The sequence below is a fragment of the Suricata suricatta genome, chromosome 3 (genome assembly GCF_006229205.1).
Source record: "Suricata suricatta isolate VVHF042 chromosome 3, meerkat_22Aug2017_6uvM2_HiC, whole genome shotgun sequence".
NCBI classification, from domain to species: domain Eukaryota; kingdom Metazoa; phylum Chordata; class Mammalia; order Carnivora; family Herpestidae; genus Suricata; species Suricata suricatta.
Window position 1 is genome coordinate 145,059,265 of NC_043702.1, and position 23,267 is coordinate 145,082,531.

The 23,267-nt window shown below is 36.2% G+C and overlaps 1 protein-coding gene across 10 annotated transcripts in view; it reads left to right on the forward strand.

Annotated features, from left to right (window-relative positions):
• The window catches only part of PTPRC (protein tyrosine phosphatase receptor type C), a 116,830-nt gene that overhangs the window by 31,460 nt on the left and 62,103 nt on the right, over positions 1 to 23,267 (forward strand). For 4 of the 10 annotated variants that reach the window (XM_029935409.1, XM_029935412.1, XM_029935415.1 and 1 more), the window contains exon 1: positions 15,208 to 15,256. The exons of the other annotated variants lie outside the window; for them this stretch is intronic. In XM_029935409.1, coding sequence (XP_029791269.1) covers positions 15,223 to 15,256 — 34 coding nt within the window. In that variant the 5' untranslated portion in view covers positions 15,208 to 15,222. Of the gene's footprint in view, positions 1 to 15,207; positions 15,257 to 23,267 lie in introns of those variants that run through there. 10 annotated transcript variants of the gene reach the window in all.

Here is a 23,267-nt window from a genome sequence, read left to right on the forward strand (position 1 = left end):
TAATAATTTATTATTGTTATACAACCCTACTAGGTATAAAGATTCCTAAATATGAAACCTGATCAGTTGGAGTCTAAAGATTGACGATAAAAAGAAACAACGCTGAAAGAATACATAGAAAACAGGATGCAAAATAATTTCGGACAAATCCAGTACTTAAAATTAAAACAAAGACTTAAAAAAAAAACCTTAAACAAACTTCCTGATGGATTTATTACATACTAAAAACATTAGAGAATTTCCTTAAAGTTTTTTTAAGTGTTTTAATTTTATACTGCATTTGTTAAATCTAAAGCTTTACTTCCATAGACTCCAAAACAATTTACAAATACAATCATCAAAACACAATTTTGAGAGAATTCCAATGAGTACGATTAACAAATAAATCAGTACCTTCTTTCCATTCTAAGTGTTCATCTAGTTATTCATCTCTAGCTCTTTCTTCTCTTTCACACACTTTGTAAATTTTTTATTGTTTATTCATTTTTGGGAGATAGAGAGACAGAGTGCAAGTAGGGGAGGGGCAGAGATAGAGGGAGATACAGAACCCGACGCAAGCTCCAGGCTCTGAGCTGTCAGCACAAAGCCCAACACGGGGCTCAAACCCACGAAGCACGGGATTGTGACCTGGGCCAAAGTCAGACACCTAACAGACTGAGCCACTCAGGAACCCCTGTAATTTTTTTTTTTTAAGTAGGCTCTATACCCAACATGGGACTTGAACCTATGACCCTGAGATCAAGAGTTGCATGTGTCCTGCCAACTGAGCCAGCCAAGTGTCCCTCCTTCACGGACTTTTTTTTTTTTTTTTTTTTTTTGCTAGCCTCACAGTCTACACTCTCTCACTTCCCATTCACTTACCAATCTACTACTTTCTGGCTTTTTCTCCCAGCATACCACTGTAGGTACCTACATTGCATACACTAGTATCACTATCCCTGCCCACACGGTTCTAAAACATTAAATCCAATGGGCTAAACTTGAGTGTTTACTTGTGCTTCACCTCTCAGAGATGCTGGAAATTATTAACAGTTTCTTTCTTTTTGAAACTCTCTCCTCCCCTGGTTTCCATAAAACTTAACACTACGTTTTTTGGGTTTTCTTACTCATCTCAGGACTCTGGCTCCTCTTTCTCTGATAGCTCCTTAAATGTTGGCATTTCTGGGTGATATCACTCACTCGCAGTGCTTAATTTGTCTTGTATTAAGTGGTGACTTACCACGTCTTCAGTTTTGCTGTCTTTTCTGTATTAAAGTTCCTTTTGTCCATCTGGGTACTAGGCATCTTTAAAGTATCCCATGGGCAACTCAAATACAACAATAACAAAACTGAACTCAAAATCTTTTTCCTTTAATTTACTTTGCTCTTATTTTCCCTATACCAGTGAATTTATCAGCTTCCACGCTATTGCCCAAGCCAGAAACTTAGGGCCTATTCTGAATTTCTTCATCTCTCTTGAAATATTCACTTCTGTCTACCTCCATTGCTCCAGAGCACTTTGCTTCCTACAGTGGCCTCTGAGATTGCTATCCCTCACGCCTCTGGGCTTTCTGACTAATGGAAACTTCATTTTCTAAATACATTTATTTTGTATTTATTTAATTACTTACCTATTTCTGCCTTACTTGGTGACTTAAAGTTCAATCAGATCTTGCTATTTCTGTGTGACCTAGACTTAGGTCTTGATTGGTCAACATGAATCATGGTGACTACATTCTCTTTGACAATGATGCAATTTAGACCAGTAAAACATGAAGGAGGCTGGGGAAACTGTCCTTAGTCATTTTTAAAAATATTTATTTATTTTTGAGAGACAGACATCCCCATGCACAGAGAGAGAGAGAGGCAGAGGGGAAGGGAGACAGAGAATCTCAAGCAGAGCCCAGTGAGGACTCTAACTCATGAACTGTGAGATTATTACCTGAACTGAAACAAGAGTCAGACGTTTAACATGAATGAGCCACCCAGGTGCCCTCCTGAGCTACCCACGTGCCCTCCTTAGTCTTAAAAGGAAACAAAAGAAAGCCAAAGCTCCCTTCCTGTCTCTGGTTGTTATTTTATGAAAATGTGACACGTAGTCATTTTGAGACCTTCAGGGCAGATGGGCCCATCCTCTGAATATCAGAGGAAAAATATGGAAGAAACCCAGGCTGTGATACCATTATTGAACCACTGAATTCATCCTTTCTTGTGGAATAGTTAACTCCTTAATGTGTATTCTGTTTGAAGTATTCCTTTTCTGTTAATTGTGGCCAAAAGTATGTCAACAGCATTTTAAAAACATCTTACAGCCTCCTAACTCATATCCTTGTCTTGCATGCCTAAACTCTACCCTGCATTCCAAGAGTTGGGTTATTCCTTGCTTAAAGCCCTACAATAATTTCTGTTGCCTGTGGATAGTGTTCAAACTCCTTATTATATAATAGGATAGCCTTCATCAGCAGCACCATGTTTCCCTTCCAGAAACATTTCTAGCCCTTTTCTACCTTACATCTTGCTTTCTAGCCAAGAAGAACTTTTACTTTCTGAAATGTATGAGGTTTTTAGCTCTGGACCATACTGTTCTCTCTCTCTGAAGGACTCATCTTCCCTTCCTTCCTAATTCCTTTTCAAATTAGATATTCCTTTGTTTCAGGGAGTCTTCCATTTTTAACCCAAGAATGGGTTATCCACTCTTTCTCTTGGCTTTCATTGCACACTGTGCTTACTCCACCATAGTGCTTAGCATCTCACAATGTGGTTGGTAATAATCTAGGGGTTGAAAGAATTGACTATGAACCATACTGTCTTTGCTACTCACAAGCTGAATGATCTTGGACAAGTTATCTGGCATGCCTTATTGTGCTTTCCTCATCACTTAAATCAGGATGGTGATTATCCATACTTCATATGACTACAATGATTAAAGAAGCTAATATAAATGACAAATATTTACAGATATTATAGATAACCTATTATAGTGTTTGATACATAATAAGTACTATTTACACATTAGTTTTTATTATGATGGCATCCATATAACTTGCTATTTTTATTAGACTGTGAATAGTTTGAGGCCATAGATTATGTGTCTAGAGCACCAACAATGGTATCTTATAGGTAAAAGAGATTTGAAAATATTTATTGAGTGAATAAAAAGTAAAGTGTTTGTTTTAAATAAATGAAAATAAACTGTTTTTTTATTGTTTCCATTCTAGAGGCAAAACCCCCTTTCACACCCTTAGTTTGTTGTTCACAAAAATGAAAGAGTTAATCTTTTTCAGTCTTCCAGTGTTATTAACGAAAACAATCTTTTAGGAAAATAAACAAAGTATGATGAAAGACTACAAAATAATATACTCTCAGAGTGAAAAAAATTCCCCAGGAATACTGGAGAATAAACACACACATATATATTTACTTATGTATGTATATATTCACATATATATATATATTTACTTTTATCTTTCTTTTCTTTCCCTCTGTCTCTTTTCTTCCTTCCTTCCTTCCTTCCTTCCTTCCTTTTTCTCTTTCTTTCTTTCTTTCTTTCTTTCTTTCTTTCTTTCTTTCTTTCTTTCTTTCTTTCTTTCTTTCTTTCTTTCTTTCTTTCTTTCTTTCTTTCTTTCTTTCTTTCTTTCTTTCTTTCTTTCTTTCTAAGAGGACTCCACACCCCATGTGAGGCTTGAACTTATGACCCTGAGATTAAGAGTAGGACACTCTACCAACTGAGCAAGCCAGGCACCCCTACTTGCTGGTACTTTTAAAGCAAACTCAAATTTAAAGATTCTGAAGTCAGGAGATATCCACAATATACTTCTCTACACACATTGTCTTAATTAAATGATTTTTATGCTCTGGGTAAATCAAGTGTTCACATGGGGGGAAAACCCCTAAAAATGGTCTTCTTTCATGGATCAGTAAACTTCTGTGTATTCATTTGGTATACAATAAATTAACTTAATCTAGATATATCTTCCTAAACCAAAGACCTTTTCCCCTGCTATTGCTTGTTTCTTCTGGACAGTAGAAGTGATACTACCTCTTCAGCATAAAGATCATATCCTTTTTAAATGGAGACTAGAGGGGTAGCTCCTGTTTATTGTCATTTCAGATTTAGATAATGAAATACCATAGAGATCCAGAAACAGTTGTGGGTAAATTTTCAATACAGATGTTTGAGAATAAGCTCACAATTAGTGAGTAGGGATTTTTTTACTTTTCTTATATTAAAGTATAATTAACACCCAATGTTACATTGGTTTCAGGTGTACAGTTTACTAAATCAAAAATTCTATACATGTCTCAGTATTCTCCACCATAGGTATAGTCACCATCTGTCACCAAACAGCATTACTTCAATATTATTGACTATATTCCCTATGCTGTACTTTTTATGTGTGACTTATTTATTTTATAACTAGAAGTTTACACCTCTTAATGACCTTTATCTTTTTCACCCATCTCCCCACCCACCTCCTCTCTGTAGGGATTTTATAAAGCAGTTTCATGTATTAGGTAGGTGGTTAGGTCAGCTTTATTATATCTTTCAGTCATGAAATTTTCATTCCTTAAACATGGAATGATATATGACATCGTCTTTTTATGATTGTTACTTATAGCATCTACATTATGACTCTGTGATGAGTGGGGCCATGACTGCAAACATTTATCAGATGTGCAATGAAAATGCCCTATCTCAAAAATATTCTATTTTAAATGAAACAAAAGTTGCTTCATCTTCCTCTGAACTATAGAAACAAAAAGTAACCTTTAGTTTAAGAATAATATCAGATTTACAGAAAACTTGCATAGAAAGTTCCCATTTACTTTTTACTCAACTTTCTCTAATGTTAACATTTCACAAAACATTTGCTAAAACTAAGAAATAATCATTCAGATTTCACCCATTTTTCTCATCAATGTCATTTTTATGCTGTATCATCTAACCTACAACTACACTTTGGATTCCTTCCTCCTGTCTCCTTGGTCTCCTCTGATTTGTGACAATTTTCCAGTCTCTCCCTGTTTTTCATGAAAACTTTTAACAAATTGCTGGTCAGATATTTTGTAGAACATCTTTGAATTTGGGTTTTTCTGATGTCCAAATTGAATTGAATTGTGAGGCTCTTTCTTCACAGAGATGCTAATCCTAAGTAATTTTCAAGAGAATTTTATTAAACTATCATTGTTTGGGACTGAGTAATTTACAGTATAGCATTTGATTTTCACAATGACACTGAAGCTCAGAGTTCCTGGTCCCATGTTTTCCACTCAGCTGTATCATTAGCATAGTTGTTTTTTCTCACTGACATTCCATTCACTCCCCATCTGTGTGAAACTCATGCAGGTGATCATATATCATAGATCCCCTTCCACAGATGTTGGTGAATTCTGATTTCCTTACAGAAACTTCCAACCAAAATTTGCTATAGTTTTTCTGCATCCCTGGCAATGGAAACTGCAGCCTAGTGGTTAGAATGCTTACTATATATATGATGCTTTACAAACCTCTAATCTTTACCACACCACTGCGATTACCACACTGAGATTATGTATTCAAGAGAATGGGGGTTTTCAGATAAGAAAGCAAAGCTAAATCTTCATGACTAATCCTAGCAGTAGTAAGAGGTAGGACCTTTTACCATATTACCATGGGCAAGGAGACCATGCATTTTGTCTGTGTGGCCCTCCATCCATGGTAATTTTAATATATTGCCTTGCCTCTCCCAGGACATATATTAAGGAAATAGTGATCTTGAAGAGAGATGGTTGAGACATATATGGGAGAGATTATCAACATTGGTCAAAGAATGTGCAGAGAGTGGCATGATGCTTCGTGAAGGGAGAGCTTGTTTGAGCATGCCCGTGTCATTTTAGCACACAGGGAGGGCTCAATATTAGCTATTGTCATCATTGTCATTATTATCATTACTGCCTCTGTTTCTACTACTAGAAAGAAGCTCCAAGTGGTTTCAAGTATTTTTTTATTTTCATTAATCTGCTATTTTGTATGCTTAACTTTAAAAGGATGTTGTTCTGTGTTCCGATACTCAATGAGCAACTGTTCTGACTTATAAACATGTCAGCATATTATTTAAGCATCCACACATTAAAGATACTATGTAACATGGTCTTTACCTTCTAAAAATTATGTTTCTTTTTTAAATGTTTATTTATTTATTTTGAGAGAGAAAGAGAGAGAGAGCGAGAACATGAGCGGGGAAGGGGCAGAGAGAAGGGCAGGGAGAGAACCCTAAGCAGGCTGTGTTCTGGCACCATCAGATGTGGGGCTCAATCTCATGGTTCCCGAGATCATAACCTGAGCTGAAATCAAAAGTCGAATGCTTAACTGACAGGGTCACCCAGGTGCCCTTCTTTTTATTTTCTTTCAATCATTTTATCAAAACCAATTAGCAGAAAATACAGATTAAATATAATTTTAAAGACATTTATCTTGGACACCTATAATCAGTATTAATTTTCTATTTACAAATACAATAGGTTCAGATTAACAATTTAAACACAGAAATAGGTGAGTTAGATAATAATGTTGATGGTTAATAATGTCACATAGTTAATGTTAATAGAATGATGCATATGCGCCTAGATTTTGTTCCCCATGCATGTATCAAAGTGTCTGTATTTTATTTACCAAAAAATCTTATTGTACCATATATTCCAAAACTACTGTCCCGGAATTTACATCTACTTTCAGAGACTAATCATCGGGACCATTAGTTTGCACAGCTTTTTAAACAAGTTATGAATGGTCATATAGCATGTGAATCTCACCAATTTTGGATCTGAAAGCCTGATTTCAAGTGTTTAAAGAAAAAAAAATGACTCTTAACAAATTGTGTAGTCATCGTTGGAAAACTCTGAATATCTCTCAGTTCTAGTCACTTTATGAATTGAATAATCATAGTTTTTGACATGTAATTAATTTTTGTGAGTAACAAACATCTAAATTTTCAAGAGAATGGGGGTGCCTGGGTGGCTCAGTCAGTTAAACAACAGACTTTGGCTTAGGTCATGAACTCACCATCTGTGGGTTCGATTCTGTATCTCCCTCTCTCTTGCCCCACACCTTCTCTCTCTCTCTCTCTCTCTCTCTCTCTCTCTCTCTCTCAAAATTAAATCAACATTAAACACATTTTAAAAAAGTTTTCAAGAGAATATTCATTTTGTTGAAGTGGTAATAGACTATGAAAAAAGTATTTTTTACACAAAAATTCCCAGAGCTTTCTCAATAAATGAGCCTCAAATGTATCTTTATTTCATTGTCAACATTTAGCTTGTATTCTTTTTTTTTCAATTTATATTTTTAGTGTTTTATTTATTTTTGATACAGAGAGAGACAGAGCATGACAGGGGGAGGGGCAGAGAAAAGGAAACACAGAACCAGAAGCAGGCTCCAGGCTCTGAGCTAGCTGTCAGCACAGAGCCTGACGCGGGGCTCAAACCCACGAAAGTGAGATCTGACCCGAGCCGAAGCTGGAGGCTTAACCGACTGAGCCACCCAGGCGCCCTGCTTGTATTCTTTTAAAAAGTATATGCCACTGATAATATCCCACTAACAATGAGAGCCTACTTAATTGTAGCCTCACCTCCTTCTTCATTAGTATCAACTTGAGCAGATCAACTTGAGCAGATCATGAAATAATGCCAAAAAAGAGAGAAACTAAAAATATGAACTTCTTATAAGATTTCTCATAACAATTATTTCAGTCCAAATTTACTCTTTGTTCTATGACATGAAATGACATATTGTATCAAGAACCAGATATCTTTGTCATAGATCAGGCAGAAACATATTTTTCTATCTCTGTAAATTATATATAAGTGACAAAAATACGTTAATGAATTGACACTTCAAAAGTACAAGGTCCTTTTTCCTTGGGAGGTTTTATTACTATGAAAGGAAGCAGATATCCTTTTCCTTCATGTTTAGCTTTATCCACGAGTGGCTACATTCCTGGATCTGAAATGAGAGGGGTAATTTTTGTTGTCACTGCTGATTTCATTAAAAGGATAACTAGAGAATATTAGAAGCATTATTCCCGAACTGTGCCAATGACCAGCATACTATTCCTGCCTCAAGATCAAGGACTATACCTCCCAACTGAGGCAACAGATTCCATATGAGATTAAAATTTCACCTTAAGGACACAAAAAAGTAAAAGAAATAGTTGAAATAAGAAATAGACCAGTAATAAGTCATTTGATTTAAGCCATTATATGTCCACTTTCGAAATGTTGTTGAGGGACTTATCATTGTTGTGGTTCTTTTTAAATATCTTAATTTAGTCCAACCAGTTTTAATTTAATACACAGAGCATCGATGTTAACACTAGACACAATGGGGGACCCAAGCCTAGAGGAGTCATGTCCTGAGATTTTAGAATGGTGACTATTTTAACATAAGTGTACCATAAGCCCAAGGTGTTCTTTTGACTTTTGGGAATGCCTCAGCCAATCAGTAAGGAGAAAGAGTAAACTAAGTATGAGTCTAAAAAGGGGCCACATCCTTTCCCATCTGGCTGTGAAATACTTTTTGTGTACAGTTGTCAAACCTAAGAAACAGATGGTAGATCTCAGTCCGTGAGAGGGTTCTGAAGTAGTTTTGGGGATGGTTGCAGGAAGCTGGCCCTCAAGACTACAAGGCACAGATATTGCCCAAGCACCTTTGTGAGGGGAGCCCCAGGATTCAGAACCTGTGGGATGCAGCCATTTCCACTGTTTGCTTGAAGATAGAATCATAGATGATAGGTCATTGGACAATCATGTGTTTTTGAAAGTTAAGATCTTTATTATAACTCAAAATCCTTTTTTAAAAATGATTTAAATCCAAATTAGTTAACATAGAGTGTAATACTGGTTTCAGAAGTAAAACTTAGTGATTCATCATTTACATATAACACCCAGTGCTCATCCCAACAAATGCTCTTCTTAATGCCCATCACTTATTTAGCCCTTCCCCCCACCCAACATCTCCAGTAACACCCTCGGTTTGTTTTCCACATTTAAGAGTATCTGCTGTCCTCTCTGTTTGTATTTTCCCTTCCTTTCCCTTATGTCCATCTGTTTTGTTTCTTAGATTCCCCAAATGAGTGAAATCATATGATATCTGTCTTTCTCTGACTGATTTTGCTTAGCATAATACATTCTAGTTCCATCCACGTTGTTGCAAATGACGAGGTTTCATTCTGTTTGATCACTGATTAAACCTTGGTTTTGATAAAACTTCTTTGAAGCCTTCCAAAGGTTGAGGGAGAGTATAAATTGTATATGATAAAATGTGGCAATTGAATGTGATAAGCAAATTCAAGCGAAGGGGCACACTAAATACTATAATCTGGGAATGTAACTCATTTTCTTTTCTTCCTTGCTGAGCAAAAATTGCACAATCATAGAAAAGTTATTAAGAAATATAGAATTCAAGATAGTAGGCACATATAGATTCTCATAATTAAAAATAAAATGAGATTTTGTGTACCACTTATACAAATCTATGACTCAGCCCTGATAGGTTCTTAATATAGTTTTAGATATAACTGCATTCCTGAATGTCTTTGAAAAGTGTCCATTGAGGTATATTCAATGGAAAAGGCAGAGGGATAGACTGGTGTCAACTGTAATGAACATTTATTTAACACCACCTCTGTGCCTGCTCTCCATTTGGTAAAATCCTCTGCAAGTATTACTCCATCTAATCCTCTTATCAAACTACACATTCACTGAGTATAATGATCCTATCTCCACATGCAAGGAGAATAAAGCTCACAAACATCTTTTCACCCACACAAGGCCCTAACTGGCTGGGCTAGGATTCAAACCCACCTCGGTTTGAGTACAATGCAAACCCCAGCTCTTTCTGGGTATAGCTTTGCATTTTGTTCTTCCTTGCATGACATAAATAAAGATGTATATGAAAATCTGAAAGCAAATGAAAATGCCAAGAGGAAATGAAATACCATCTTATGAAATGAGAAATTACACATCTTACAATGGGTTTCAAAAGTATATTGCTCAAAGTTTTGTTAACATGAGACCATTGGCCCAAATAATATTAAGATTAAAACCAAGAATGTTTATTATTTATCTTCCATAAACTAGCTATTGTGTAGGATAGAAGGAATGCTGATTCCACCAGTGCCCTTCAGAAACACAAATAGAGTTAAGTCAAATGCCTAAAGGAGGTGATCATGACGATGAATAACGATGATCACTACCAGTTGTCCAGCTTCCAAGTGAGGAAGTGCTCAGTGCTTACTTCCTTAGTAGGGACTTCACAAACATTGTCTTGTCTTACTTAAAAGCCATAAAAACCCTATGAGTATATATTATAGATTAGCTGACAAGGAACTGATGATCAGAGACAGTATGTCATTTTCTCCAAGGTCACATAGTGAGAGAACTGCAAAAGAGAGATTCAAATTTTGTGTGTGGTTTCCAAAGTCTATGATCTTCACTGGAACACTCTATGTAAAACACTCACAGGGATGCAATTTATGATTTGCATCCCTGTGAGTGGTACACATGATTATTGCTCTAAACATTAGGAGACCTCGGTGGCCTGGGAAGACCAGAACAATGGTCATGAAGTTGGAATTTGAACTGTGTCTTGAAAATGGCTATGATTTAGAGTCATTAAAAGAAGGAAAGATATTCTGGGTGAAGGTAATGTTAAATTGAAAGGGAGAGAGAGGACATGTGCTGAAACTTTGCTGGGTGACAATAAGTTGCCTTTGAACTAAATTTCAAATGAAAAAAAGTGACTTCATTTAAGCATATTGATAACATCATTGGAAAGGCAGGTTGGGATGGAGTGTGAAAGGCCTTCCATAATAATAGTAAACATTTTGGAATTTCCTACTGAAACATTTTAACAGGAGAAAACATATCAGTACATTTAAAAAGTAGACTGATGTGGCCATCTCTAACATCATGGGGAAGGAAGGGAGGAAGTTGCAGTTTAGAAACTGAGTATAAAAGTCAATGAAACAGGGGCACTTGGTTGGCTCAGTTGGTGGAGCATGAGACTTTATCTTCAGTTGTGAGTTTGAGCCCCATGTTGGGCATAGAGCGCTCTCTCTCTCTCTCTCTCTCTCACACACACACACACACACACACACACACACACACAGAGTCAGTGAAAATAGAACTACTTGAACTAGGGAAAAAGCAGTGGAAAGGAAAGGAAGCACAGACCCCAGGTGCCAATGATTAGGTTCTGAATTTCAGAGAATGATGTGAAATGCATGCTCTAAATTATCTCATCCCAAGAGGTGGCATTATATAGTTAGCAGGAAATGCAGGAGCTGTATATGTATTATTTTAATGTTTTCTGTGTCATGAAACAATTGTTTTTAGTCAGAATATGAGATAATTGTTAGAAATATTTAAATTGGAAAATGGTTACCAACCAGGGCTGAAGTATGCCAGGTAATAGAGCAAGGCAGGAAAATGCCCCTCTCCATTTCTGTGTTTGGGGGCATTAGCTTTCCTAAGGCTTCGAGAGTGATATTAAGGAAGTCATTTACATTTGTCTGCACAGGGTATGATGTAGACTGGTAGTGGGAGAACAGTGCTCACATGTGATGATACGGGAAATATCCTTGCTTTCTCTCTGGTCATTTCACAATCTTGAAGTAAAAGAAATGGGAACTTTATTTACAAATAAGCAAACACATTTGTCGTCTTTTTTTGTAGTCTATTTTCTTCAAGTTTCATTATGTGACTAATTAATCAACATTAATTGCTGGCCAAAGAGATGGAGACTTTTTATGTTTTGAAAGATAGGATTAGACCTAACTTTTTTTCTCATTAAAATGTCACTTGCAAATGCTTTTCCAAATGAAGTGCTTTCTCAGTGAAACAGATCACTATCATAATAATCAGCCTACCTGTGAAATACCTATTCAGTGAAACAAAAACAAATCAACCTGATATTCAGTGGGTTTTTTTTTTTTTTTTTGGTAGCAGTTAAATGTATAATCAGACAGCTTCAACATGAACTAGAGAAGTTGTGGTTTAACCCTGAGATAGGGCTGATTATGCTGGTGCTATGGCAACCCATTTCACCATTTGGAAGCGCTGTGTGCTTAACCACAGGGGCTGTGCCTCTTCCTTTCCTATAAAGACTTCGAATCAGAAAAACAGAAGTACGCCGAAGAGAAGAAACCACAAGAACAGTCAAGACACTGCTGTTAGCTTTTAGCTGTGCAAACAGCACTCTTGTGAGAACAACATTTTGAAAACCTTTTCTATTTGAAAGTGTAGCTTTTCCCATTATGCCTGGGATTCTTTTAATGATTCTTAAAGTAAATCAAAGGTTTCTGTTCAGAGTTTTCATTAAGGGGAAATGAGAAGTTAGTGGTGCATCTATCAGCCTTTGCTTTTATTGCCTTTTGCTTCAGGAGTTCTAGAAGGCTTTTGTGCAGCTTCAGCGGACATATGATTCTATTTGTGAGATAAGAGTCTGGTTTGGTAGGCAGACTCCTTAGAGCCTAATATTCATTTTCTATTTATTTCTTATTATCTTGTATTTAGTACACACACACACACACACACACACACACAGACACCGTTCAGTCCTGGTTCATTTAGGGAGGTCTGTGGGTGATGCTCTAAGTCATGGACTCCAGACCTGGAGTAAACGCACAGTGCTCACTCTTCGCAGACCTCTTCCCCATGCAGTGCCTCACCCCTCCATTCACTCACTCCCCACCCCTTCACCCTCCCATTCATTCACACCCCCACCTCATTCCCTTACCCACCCATTCGCTCCTGTACCCACCTCTTCTACAAGATACCGGCTTGATCAGCACAAGCTTATTGTGTTGAGTTGTGTTGTGCTGTGTTGTGTTGTTTTAAAGCACAGATGTAATAAGAGTAAGCCGTTTTCAAGCATGCTCTATTTTTTCTTTCTTGAGGATTTGGGTAAAAATACTGAAGGATAAGTCCATACCCAAGTTTTACTTTGTCACAAGCCCGTTCATACCCTTCCCCCAACTCCTTTTTTTCTTAAAGAAATGGTTTTTTCTAACTCTTTTATAGTCATTATTCAGCAATCTGCATTTTTTAAAAGTACATTTTAACGTATGACTTAACTCTGAATCCCATTTTAATGGTTCGTCTGTCTTATTTTACTATTTTGGGTCTCTGATGGGTCTTTTGCACAATTACTGGATTTAGCATAAATATTTTTCCCTTCGAGCACAGTATAGTTGAATAAGCATGAGGTTTTAGTGTCAGACAGATGTGCATTTGAAATCAAACTCTTCTCTGAGTTCTTTAGCCTTGCACAAATTTATTTTTTGAGACTTCATCTGTAAAATGAGGAATGCCGTCAACATAGTAGCTGATTATTAAATAGTAAATATTATCAATACTACTAAGGACACTAATCAAACTATTTCACAACTTGTACAAACATCCTTTGGTTATTCTTTGTATTTCTTTGCCTACAATCTTACTCTATCCTAGAGAAAGCCAAAAGCTACAAAAACATACACTTACTAAGGGGTTAATATAATTATTTTTTAAATGTTTATTTTTGAGAGAGAGAGAGTTTGTGAGTGTGAGTGGAAGACAGGCAGAGAGAGAGGGAGACACAGAATCTGAAGTAGGTTCCAGCCTCTGAGCTGTCAGCATGGGACCTGACGTGAGGCTCCAACCCACAAGCCCTGGGGATTATGACCTTAGCCGAAGTTGGACGCTTAACAGACTGAGCCACCCAGGTGCCCCTGGGGTCCAAATAATTTAAAAAATTTTTGCTCTCTGAGGTATATTTTATAAATTAGACACTTATCCCTAGATTTAGAGAAATAAAAAGAGACATTTTTGTAAGAAACAAAAAGTCTTTTGACAGGAGAATACAGATGTGCTTCAGTTTATTGCATTCTGTCTTACTGTATTTAGCAGATACTGGAATATTTTACGGATTGAAGGTTTGTGACAATCTTGCTTCCAGCAAGTCTATTGGCATCATTTTTCTCACAGTATTTCCTCAATTCGTGTCCCTCTGTCATATTTTGGTAAATTCTGCAATATTTCAAACTTTTTCATTATTACTATATTTGTTACGGTGACCTTTGATTAGTGATTATAACTGGCTGACAGCTCAGGTGATTAGAACTTTTTAGCACTAATGTATTTTTTAATTAAAGTATGTACATTTTTTAGACATATACCATTGCACACTTAATAGACATATGCACTAAAACAAAAAACAAAAAAAAATCATTTGACTCTTATGGTGCTATTTGCTTTATTGCAGTAGTCTAGAGCTGAGCTGAAATACCTCTGAGGTATGCTCTGTAAATCCAGCCTGGGAAATTTGTTTAGATTACAGTTGACCCCAGAGGATGAGGGGTGCTGGCCACCCTGCAGTTGCAAATCAGAGTAAGGGGCGTCTGGGGACTCAGTCAGTTAAGCATCTGACTTCAGCTCAGGTCATGATCTCATCTTTGTGGGTTCGAGCCCCTTGTCAGGCTCTGTGCTGACAGCTCAGAGCCTGGAGGCTGCTTCTGATTCGGCGTCTCCCTCTCTCTCTGCCCCTCCCCACTCATGCTCTGTCTCTCTCTGTCTCAAAAATAAATAAAAAAGCATTTAAAAAAATCAGAGTAAAACTTTGGACTCTTCCAAAACTTAACTACTAGTAACCAACTCTTGACTGGAAGCCTTCCTGGTAACAAAAACAATCTATTGGCACATGGATTGTTTGTTTATATGTATTATATACTGTATTATTATAATAAAGTAAGCTAGAGAAGAGAAAATGCTTTTAAGAAAATTATAAGGAAAATACTTTCACAGCACTGCACTGCGAAAAATCTGCATATCAACTCATGTTGTTCAAACCGGAGTTGTTCAAGGGTTAACTGTACACGCGTAAGGGAAGCAGCTTTATCAATCATTCTTGAGCTTTGTTTCCCACCGTCATCGCCATTAGACTTTGAGAAATTACTAGACCACAAATCACACCTCACACCTACTGAGTCAGAATGTGGAGAGGCAGAGCTCAGAGCTGTTCATTGGATTTAACCTGAATTTCTAGTTGGTGCAAATATAAATCCTGGTTTTATGTTAATCAGGATCACAATACTGTTTATTCTTTCTCTTTATACACATGTGCGGTTATACATAACTAACACAAACCAGGATCGTAAACTGTGTTCTGCTGAGGTTGCACAGTGCTTTTGTTCCACGACGGGGTCTACAGTACGTCCATGGGGAGAAATGGGCTGGTGGCAAATACCTCTGGGAGAATCTGGTGAGATAAAGCTACATACATTTCTCTTTGCCCTTAATATGTTAACACTTCATAAATGTCTCTGAGGGACAGGTAGCATGAAATATTTCCGAAAACAAATGTGACCGTGAGACATTTTAGGGCTTGTGAATCTAAATCAAAGACCTTAGGCTGACCATCATATACAGGAAGTGATAATCTAGTTATTCCTAAACCCTCCTGCCCCCTGCAGTGACATATAGGTAAATATTTTAAGATTAAAAATTAAGATGGGGCACCTGGGGGGCTCAGTCGGTTGAGCATCTGACTTCGTCTCAGGTCATGATCTCACGGTTTGTGGGTTCCAGCCCTGCATTGGGCTCTGTGTTGACAGCTAGCTCAGAGCCTGGAGCCTGCTTCGGATTCTGTGTCTCCCTCTCTCTCTCCACCTCCCCCGCTTGTGTTCTGTCTCACTGTGTCTCTCAAAAATAAATGTATGTAAAAAAATTTTTAATAAAAAAAGATTAAAAAGTAAGGCAAAGTAACCTGTCTTTTAAGATGACCATCTTGGATTTATTAATATTGCTATTCGTTTAATCAACATGGCTAAAACTGATAATATGATGTTTTAAGCCAAATATAAAAGACATCTAAATGCACGCCTGGTTTTAGAGGTGAATATGTTTGAAAACTCATAAGTACTCACAACTGAACAAGAATATCTGTGGTGTTTCACATAAAAATTCTTTAGGGAACACCTAGATATGATCGCTATATTTAAAATAATAAATTCCTTGATTTTATTCTGCCCCAAGCCTTATGGATTTATTGTCTTTATCCTCCACTTTACATGCTGATAACTTTATCTGTATTTTTCTTCCTGTGTATGTGTGTGTATGTGTAGTTGGAAAGTTTGGGTAGTACTCTATGGTTTATAGTAAATAAGGTCAGTCCTTTGTCTCCACCCCACTTCCCATCCTCAATCCCTGCTTTCCAGAAGCAAACATAAAAACTTTAAGATATTTTGACATTTAAATGATGTTTTCTATTGTACCACTGTTTCTTTTTTCTTTCAATGTTCAAATATTTTATCCAGTATCTATTAGTGTCCTTTCTCAATCTTGAAATGTTGCTTTTTATAATTCCTGTTCTTTGTTCATGTATGTCCTTGAATGCCCATTTCTATTTAAAGTATGTTGAAATTCTGTGGTAATTGGTAGAGCTTGGAAATCACATATCTTACTAAATTGTACAAAATCAGAAAGACATTTAAGCTCACCGAGTCTTAGTCTCCTTATCTATCAAATGAACTACATGTCAATAGATATTAACATCCTACGTTTCCCTGTAAGTTGAAATCTCTGAAATTATTTCCTTGTGGTAAGCAGTAGCTGTTTCATTCATGAGATTCCAGGCATTTAACAGTACAACCAACGTTTTAACATAAAGTCTGAGTGAAGCAGAAGAAAATTGTGATTAGACAGACACTCCTTCAAAACTAGCACTTCCTAGGTGATGACTATGAGCAATTTACTAAAAGTCACATCTCACTTTCATTCCCGACAAAACAGGAAAAATAAGCACTAACCCACTGGCTCGTTTGGATGGGTAAATGCAGAAACATGCAAAGATGTTAACATAGTGTCTGATACATAATAACATTTCCGTAAAGCTGCTGCTGTCGTTATTATATTTGCTGATAAGCTAATGGAGGACAGATTATTTCCTAAGGTCCTCTGAAATCTAGATAAAACCTTGTTTGTCCCTTGCTCCCAGTGCTTACTCCATGGATATGTACTAATTTGATGTGATCTGTGGGATTTGTTGGGTGTGGACCATATACCAGGTTATGTAAGTAAGTAAAGTAGAATCCTTTCATTTTTATTTATGTGCTTTATTATTATCATGCCTTACTAAACAAGGAAAACCAGGCATATTTGTTTTAACTGACCTTTAATTTTTGTCATGATGTGCTTATTTCACTTTTGTGTGGCTTTACATTTATAGAGGTCAGATGTGCATTCTCAAGCTTCAAAACATGCCGTTGTTCTTTTAGGGCAGGTGCTGAGAATCAGTATTTATTTCATCTATTCTGTTTCACCGTTCTGTCCTTGTACTTTTCTTAGATTTGCTGAATTAGACATGTTTAAGTCCCTTTGGAAATGACATTCCATTTCCTTTTTTGGTAGCGTGGGGGTAGGGGTTGGGCTGGGAACGGGTGGTATTTAGAGCCCAAGTACATCTTTTGAAATGTCATGTTCACTCCACTGATTCCCAGTTTTTGATGAAATTTCTGATCAGGGACTTAGGGGTGTGACTTCAAGGTATCTTTGATTTGTGATCACTTAAACATTTTGAGTTGTAAAGGAAACATATTGGGAAAGGTAAATTCAGCCCCAATACATGTGTTAGAATAACACAGCTTTGAAGATCAAGTGCTCTGTTATCTGCATGTTCATCTGTTTAATGTACTTGGTCAATTCCACTGGTGATTCACAACAGGATTATAATGGAAAAGAGCACTTGTACCATGATTTACAGATTTTTGGAGCTATGGTGCCACCTACTGGAACATTTCTAAATATTCCCTTGTCTAAATCATGAAGCAGGCACTGCCCTTTTAAAAACAAATGTAGAAAATGTTATCCCAGAAGAGTGGAGTCAAAAGATAATATATAGAAATACTAAGTCTATTACTAGGCTCTGTTTTACTATATTTGTTTCCTGTGCTTATAGAATTTAAAAGCGCTCAATGCAGTTCATACTTGTAGAAGTACCAGTGCTTTCTCTTTATTGTCACACACTCCCTTTTAATCCCCACTGCTACTTTATCTGTTTTCCACACCCTCCCCGCATTGTCCTTATAGAATGTTTACATGTATTGTAATGCTATTATATTAATACAATCTCCTGATATTAAATAGGTATTATGCACTAGTTATTATTTTGTGCAGACATTTATGTGCTTTTTCCAAGTCTATTTGACTCCACTAACAGTAGCTGCTTTTAAGTTATATGTGAACTAGAGCACAAAGAGTATAAGGCTGTCTGTCTAAGCCAAACAGCTGAGATGACTACAGTAGTTCTTTTGCTTTGCATTAGGCAGGAAGATCACTCTTTGACCATGTACTGCAGCAGAATGGGTAGGTCATGAAATAACTAATATCTCATATAACCAGCCTGATAGGGTCTTCTTGTTTAATGATGGGGTTTCATCACAGTTGCTCCCTCCTATGTTTCAGTAATGTTCTGATAATGGCTGCATATGGAAATAAAATAGACAATTAAAGTCATTGTTTATATAATTTAGGAAGAGTTTCAAAATGTGATAGAGGTAACAACAAAGTACTGCAGACATTTGGTAGTGCAGTCTCCTCTAAGTATTTAAGTAACTTCATCTATTTATCTTATCTGATATGTAGAAACAGTCTCGATGGAAGTATTTGTTGCTGTATGCTTACATTTATGTAAGTCATGAGATGGTTTTTTTTGGAGGGGATATGTCCTTTAGATATTAGATTTTTAATTAGGCTTTTTCATGTAGGTTGTCTTTATATATGTTCCTACTTTGAGATCTATAGTTTTTTGATATTTTAAAATTAATTGAGGGGCACCTGGGTGGTTCAGTTGTTTGAGGGGCTGACTTCTGCTCAGGTTATGATCTCACAGTTCATGGGTTCAAGCCCTGGATAGGGCTCTGTGCTAACAGCTCAGAGCCTGGAAATTGCTTTGGATTCTGTGTCTCCCTCTTTCTCTGCCCTTCCCCCACTCTCTCTCTCTCTCTCTCTCTCTCTCTCTCAAAAATAAATAAAAATTAAAAAAAATTTTAAAATTGGAGCTCCTGGGTGGCTCAATCAGTTAAGTGTCTGACTTCAGCTCAGGTCATGATCTCACTGTTCATGGGTTTGAGCCCCATATCAGGATCTCTTCTGTCATCCCGGAGCCTGCTTTGGAGCCTCTGTCTGCCCCTCCCCCATGTGTGTGCATGCCTGCACTGTCTCTCTCTCTCTCTCAAAAATAAACACTAAAAATAAATAAATAAAAATAATTGAAAAATTCTGTATTTTATGCAATCTAGTAGATATGTCTTGTTGAAATCAATGCCAACTGCACTGCCATAGTTCCTGAATATTTTCTTAAGGACATTAGCTTGAATGTGGAAGTGGTTTGCATCTTTGAGATTTTATTTTAGTGTGTTTCTGTAAAATTTATTGAGTTCCCAAGTAATTTTCATGTGATTTATCATGTTAACTAAAGTGTTACAGAGATTGAAAATCTGTTTATAGGGCTTTTGTAACTATGAGAATAAGTAAATTTAGTCTTTATGGAGTCTGAATTGTGAATTTTCTTTCAAACAAAAAGACTATATGTGTGTGTGATACTCTATAAAGAGAATGAATAAACATAAAATAAGCTACAGGGTTTCAAAATATTCCAGAAAATCACTCAGCGGAGGAATTTAGAATCAGATTCTGAGATAAAGGGATGTAAAGAAAGACACATGTTTAATTTGAGAAGCTTTTATGGGAAGTAAGCATGAAAGGAAAATGTGATCCATCTTTAGATACATGTTATTTGCCGCGGATGTTAAATTTTGTTGCATTGGAGATTAACGGATTTGGAGAAATGTTGAATGGAGTTGTGATTAGAACAGAAATACATAGATGTAGATACACATATAGAGATATGCTGTTTTTCTGTTTCTAAGCTATGGAAGTCTCTTCACGGATAAACACAAGTCTGTGAGTTATAGTACTTTTGTTTGACGTCACCATAGTTTGGTTGACTTTCCTGTCAAAATAATATTCTTTAGTAAATTAAATTGACACACTTCTGATTTTTCTCTAATATTTGTCAATACCATACAGAAAGCATTTATCCAGAAAACTAATTTAGCTCAAATGTCTATATTTAGGGTCAAGTTTATTTTAGCATTTGTAACACTATTAGTCATTTATTCTGTAGTCCAGTTTTGATTAAGAGGCTTCTTTATTTAGCTTATGAGCTTTTAATAAACACCAATCTCTGTGTAGCCAAAGCATTGACTAAAAGCATTTTCAGGGTCAGATGTAGAGGAAAGGTGATAAGGGTAAATGAATGAAGAGAGCTGGAGGCCGGAGGATTGACAGCAATGTCTCCTGAGTCAGACAAGCTCAGGGTCAAGCCTGGGCTAGCACACACTAGTCTTGGGAACTTAGCCAAGACGCTTGACTTCTCTAAGCCTCTTGGGGTGTTGTGGTCCTTAAGAGAGAAGATACAAGCAACAGGCTTGCTATAGTGCCTCATATACCATGAACACTCAATACATATTAGCAATTAATAATAATAAAGTATCATTTCTGAATTATTCTTTTAAAAAGATACATCTGTAGCAATTGTCTTCTCCACTTTGGTAATTTACCTTGCTCTCCTTTTCTAAACTTGAATTGAAACACTATACATCACATATTTTCTTTAAAAACATTCATTGCTTTTGAACCAGTTAGAATTAAATTGATATCTCTGCGGCATTTAACACGTATGTGGCCTGATGAATAGTCTACCTAACACGTCTAGCATATTTAACTCTACTATTCACGGTTCTTATGTTAAGAAGAAAACTTCCTTATTATCGCAATATTCCTTTTCCATTTCCATAATGAATCTGTGACAAATTATAATTCCTTTTTGTAACATGTTCTATATCATTTATGCTACATGTTTTGGTGGTAACTAATAAATCAGAACGATAGAGCATAGTGGTCTGGGAGTTGGTGCTGGGTCTAGTAAAGGCAACATTAAGATTCTGCTTTATCATCAAATCTATTTTATTTCTCTTCTATATTTATTGATCCAATGGTTTCCATCACTCTCAGGAAAAAATTCAATCTCTTTTCATGGCCTATAAGGCTTCCTCTTGGATCTTCTCCCAAAGGTTTTGTCATCAGTTCTGTTTGACTTCTCTCTTGCATTTACACATGCTCAAAACCATTCAACAATTACTCATCTACCACTTATTATATGGGAGACTCTTGCTGATCTCTTGAAAGGAATTTTAATTATTAGTCATAATCAGGTTCACCTATTACTTAAATGTCTTGGCAGAATATTGAATCTATCTATCTCTATCTATTTATCTATCTGTCTATCTATCTATCTATCATCTATCATCTTTCAAACCATTGGAGCTACATATATGTAGATATCTGTCTCTATCTATATCTTACAGGTTATAATTTTTCCTAGGGCAAGGACCATACATGTTACATGTTCAAACCTGGGCCCAGTATCAGGACAGCAAAACAATAAATAGGTTTTGAACTTAACTAAACCAGACTAACTTGTTTGAGGGTCCAAGGAATTAAGTGTTCATATTGAGAAGGGACATATCAAAATAGTTTTAGATATTTATAAACTTATATGCTTCTTGGATAAAGAAGAGAGGTGTATTATATGAAATGTGTTTATACACTCAAACTAACTCGAATATTTTGAATGTGGCAATATGCTGCATTCTTTACAATTGACATGAGAGTTATTTCTTCTTTCACTTAAAACACAAGCTCTGTTAGTCACTCCTATAGTAATGTTTTTTATTTCTCTTATTACTTCTTTTACAAATTGAAAAAATTCTAAGAACTTAATTTAGAAGGAAATAAAAATAAAAGAGGGAAAACTTCTAACAAGAAAATAAATATAAAAAATAAAAATATGATTTTTATATGGAATAGAAAGATAAATGCTGACTAAACAAGAGGAGGGACAAATATCCAAATCATGTACATTAAAAACAATACTTAAGGATGAATAATTAAGAAACAATAGAGAACTATAATGAGAAAATAGAAAATATTTGATACAGTATATGTTTTAATGATTTCACATTTATATATAATAGATGTAATATAACATAAAATACAAAAATGGTTTTTATATCAAGAATTAAACCCGGGAATGTCACCGAAGAACACTGGGTGCTACCCATCTGATGGCCCTTCTGAGGGGAGACAAAATATAAAATTTCAAGGTGCCTTAAATATTAGCCAACCCATTCTTTTATCTGATGTTTGATTCTTTTTCACATCAGTTGACTGTCATTTGGTAAAGGATTTTATGATCTTTTTCATAGTCATTTACCAAGAGGGGGGATGAAACATGTCTCACTCACTGCAGACTGAATCTAGCTCTAATCTTGGCAATAAAACTGGCCTTTGCAACCTTCCCGCAAGCTCAGGTGACAAATCTAATTGATCCATGTTAGCTCTCATCTTAGTTGATTTCATTAATTTCCTTTTTGAAACACGCTCTATCGGTAACCCTTGTTGACTTTGATTTCTCTCCTACATAGAAGAGTAGGTCTCTTTTGCTGGCCCTCTCCTTAAATGCTTATGCAACTTCAGAATTCTATCCTGAACGCTTGCTTTGAATAACTGGGGTCCTCCTTCCCTGTCACAGCTACAGTGTCCATCTATATGCTGATCCGTAGCCTCAGCTCAGGGGGATATCTTGAGCTGCCAACATCCATCTCCAAAAATTACTAAACTTTTTACATAGAACTCTCAAGAATATCAAATTTTCCTGTCTCTTCTGCTTTTCTTTTTTAGCTTAGTTAATGAAAGCTTCCACAATCTACCTACTGCAATTGCCTAGTATGTTAAGCTATCAATCTTGTTTTCCTTGTTACTCATTCTCTGCTTTTCTTACTTCTAAAGATTTACAAGGTCTTGATGACTACCTCTAAAGTGGATTTTTTTTCTTGCCTTTTCTTCCTTTCTTCTTTCTTTACTTCTCCCGCCCTCCCTCCCTCTCTCTCTCTTTTTCTTTCTTTCTTTTCTTTCTTTCTTTCTTTCTTTTCTTTCTTTCTTTTCTTTCTTTCTTTCTTTCTTTCTTTCTTTCTTTGGTAACATTTCCCTCATAAAGCACCTCATCTTTCTCATATGCTTTTATTTTAGTCTCCTGATGCTTGTCCCCAACTTTGCCTTCTGATAATCTATTTTCCATTTTACAACAATGCCACTTGAAAACTGAAATGCTTCTCCAGTAGACCTCCCCTTAAACACCTTCTTCTGATGGA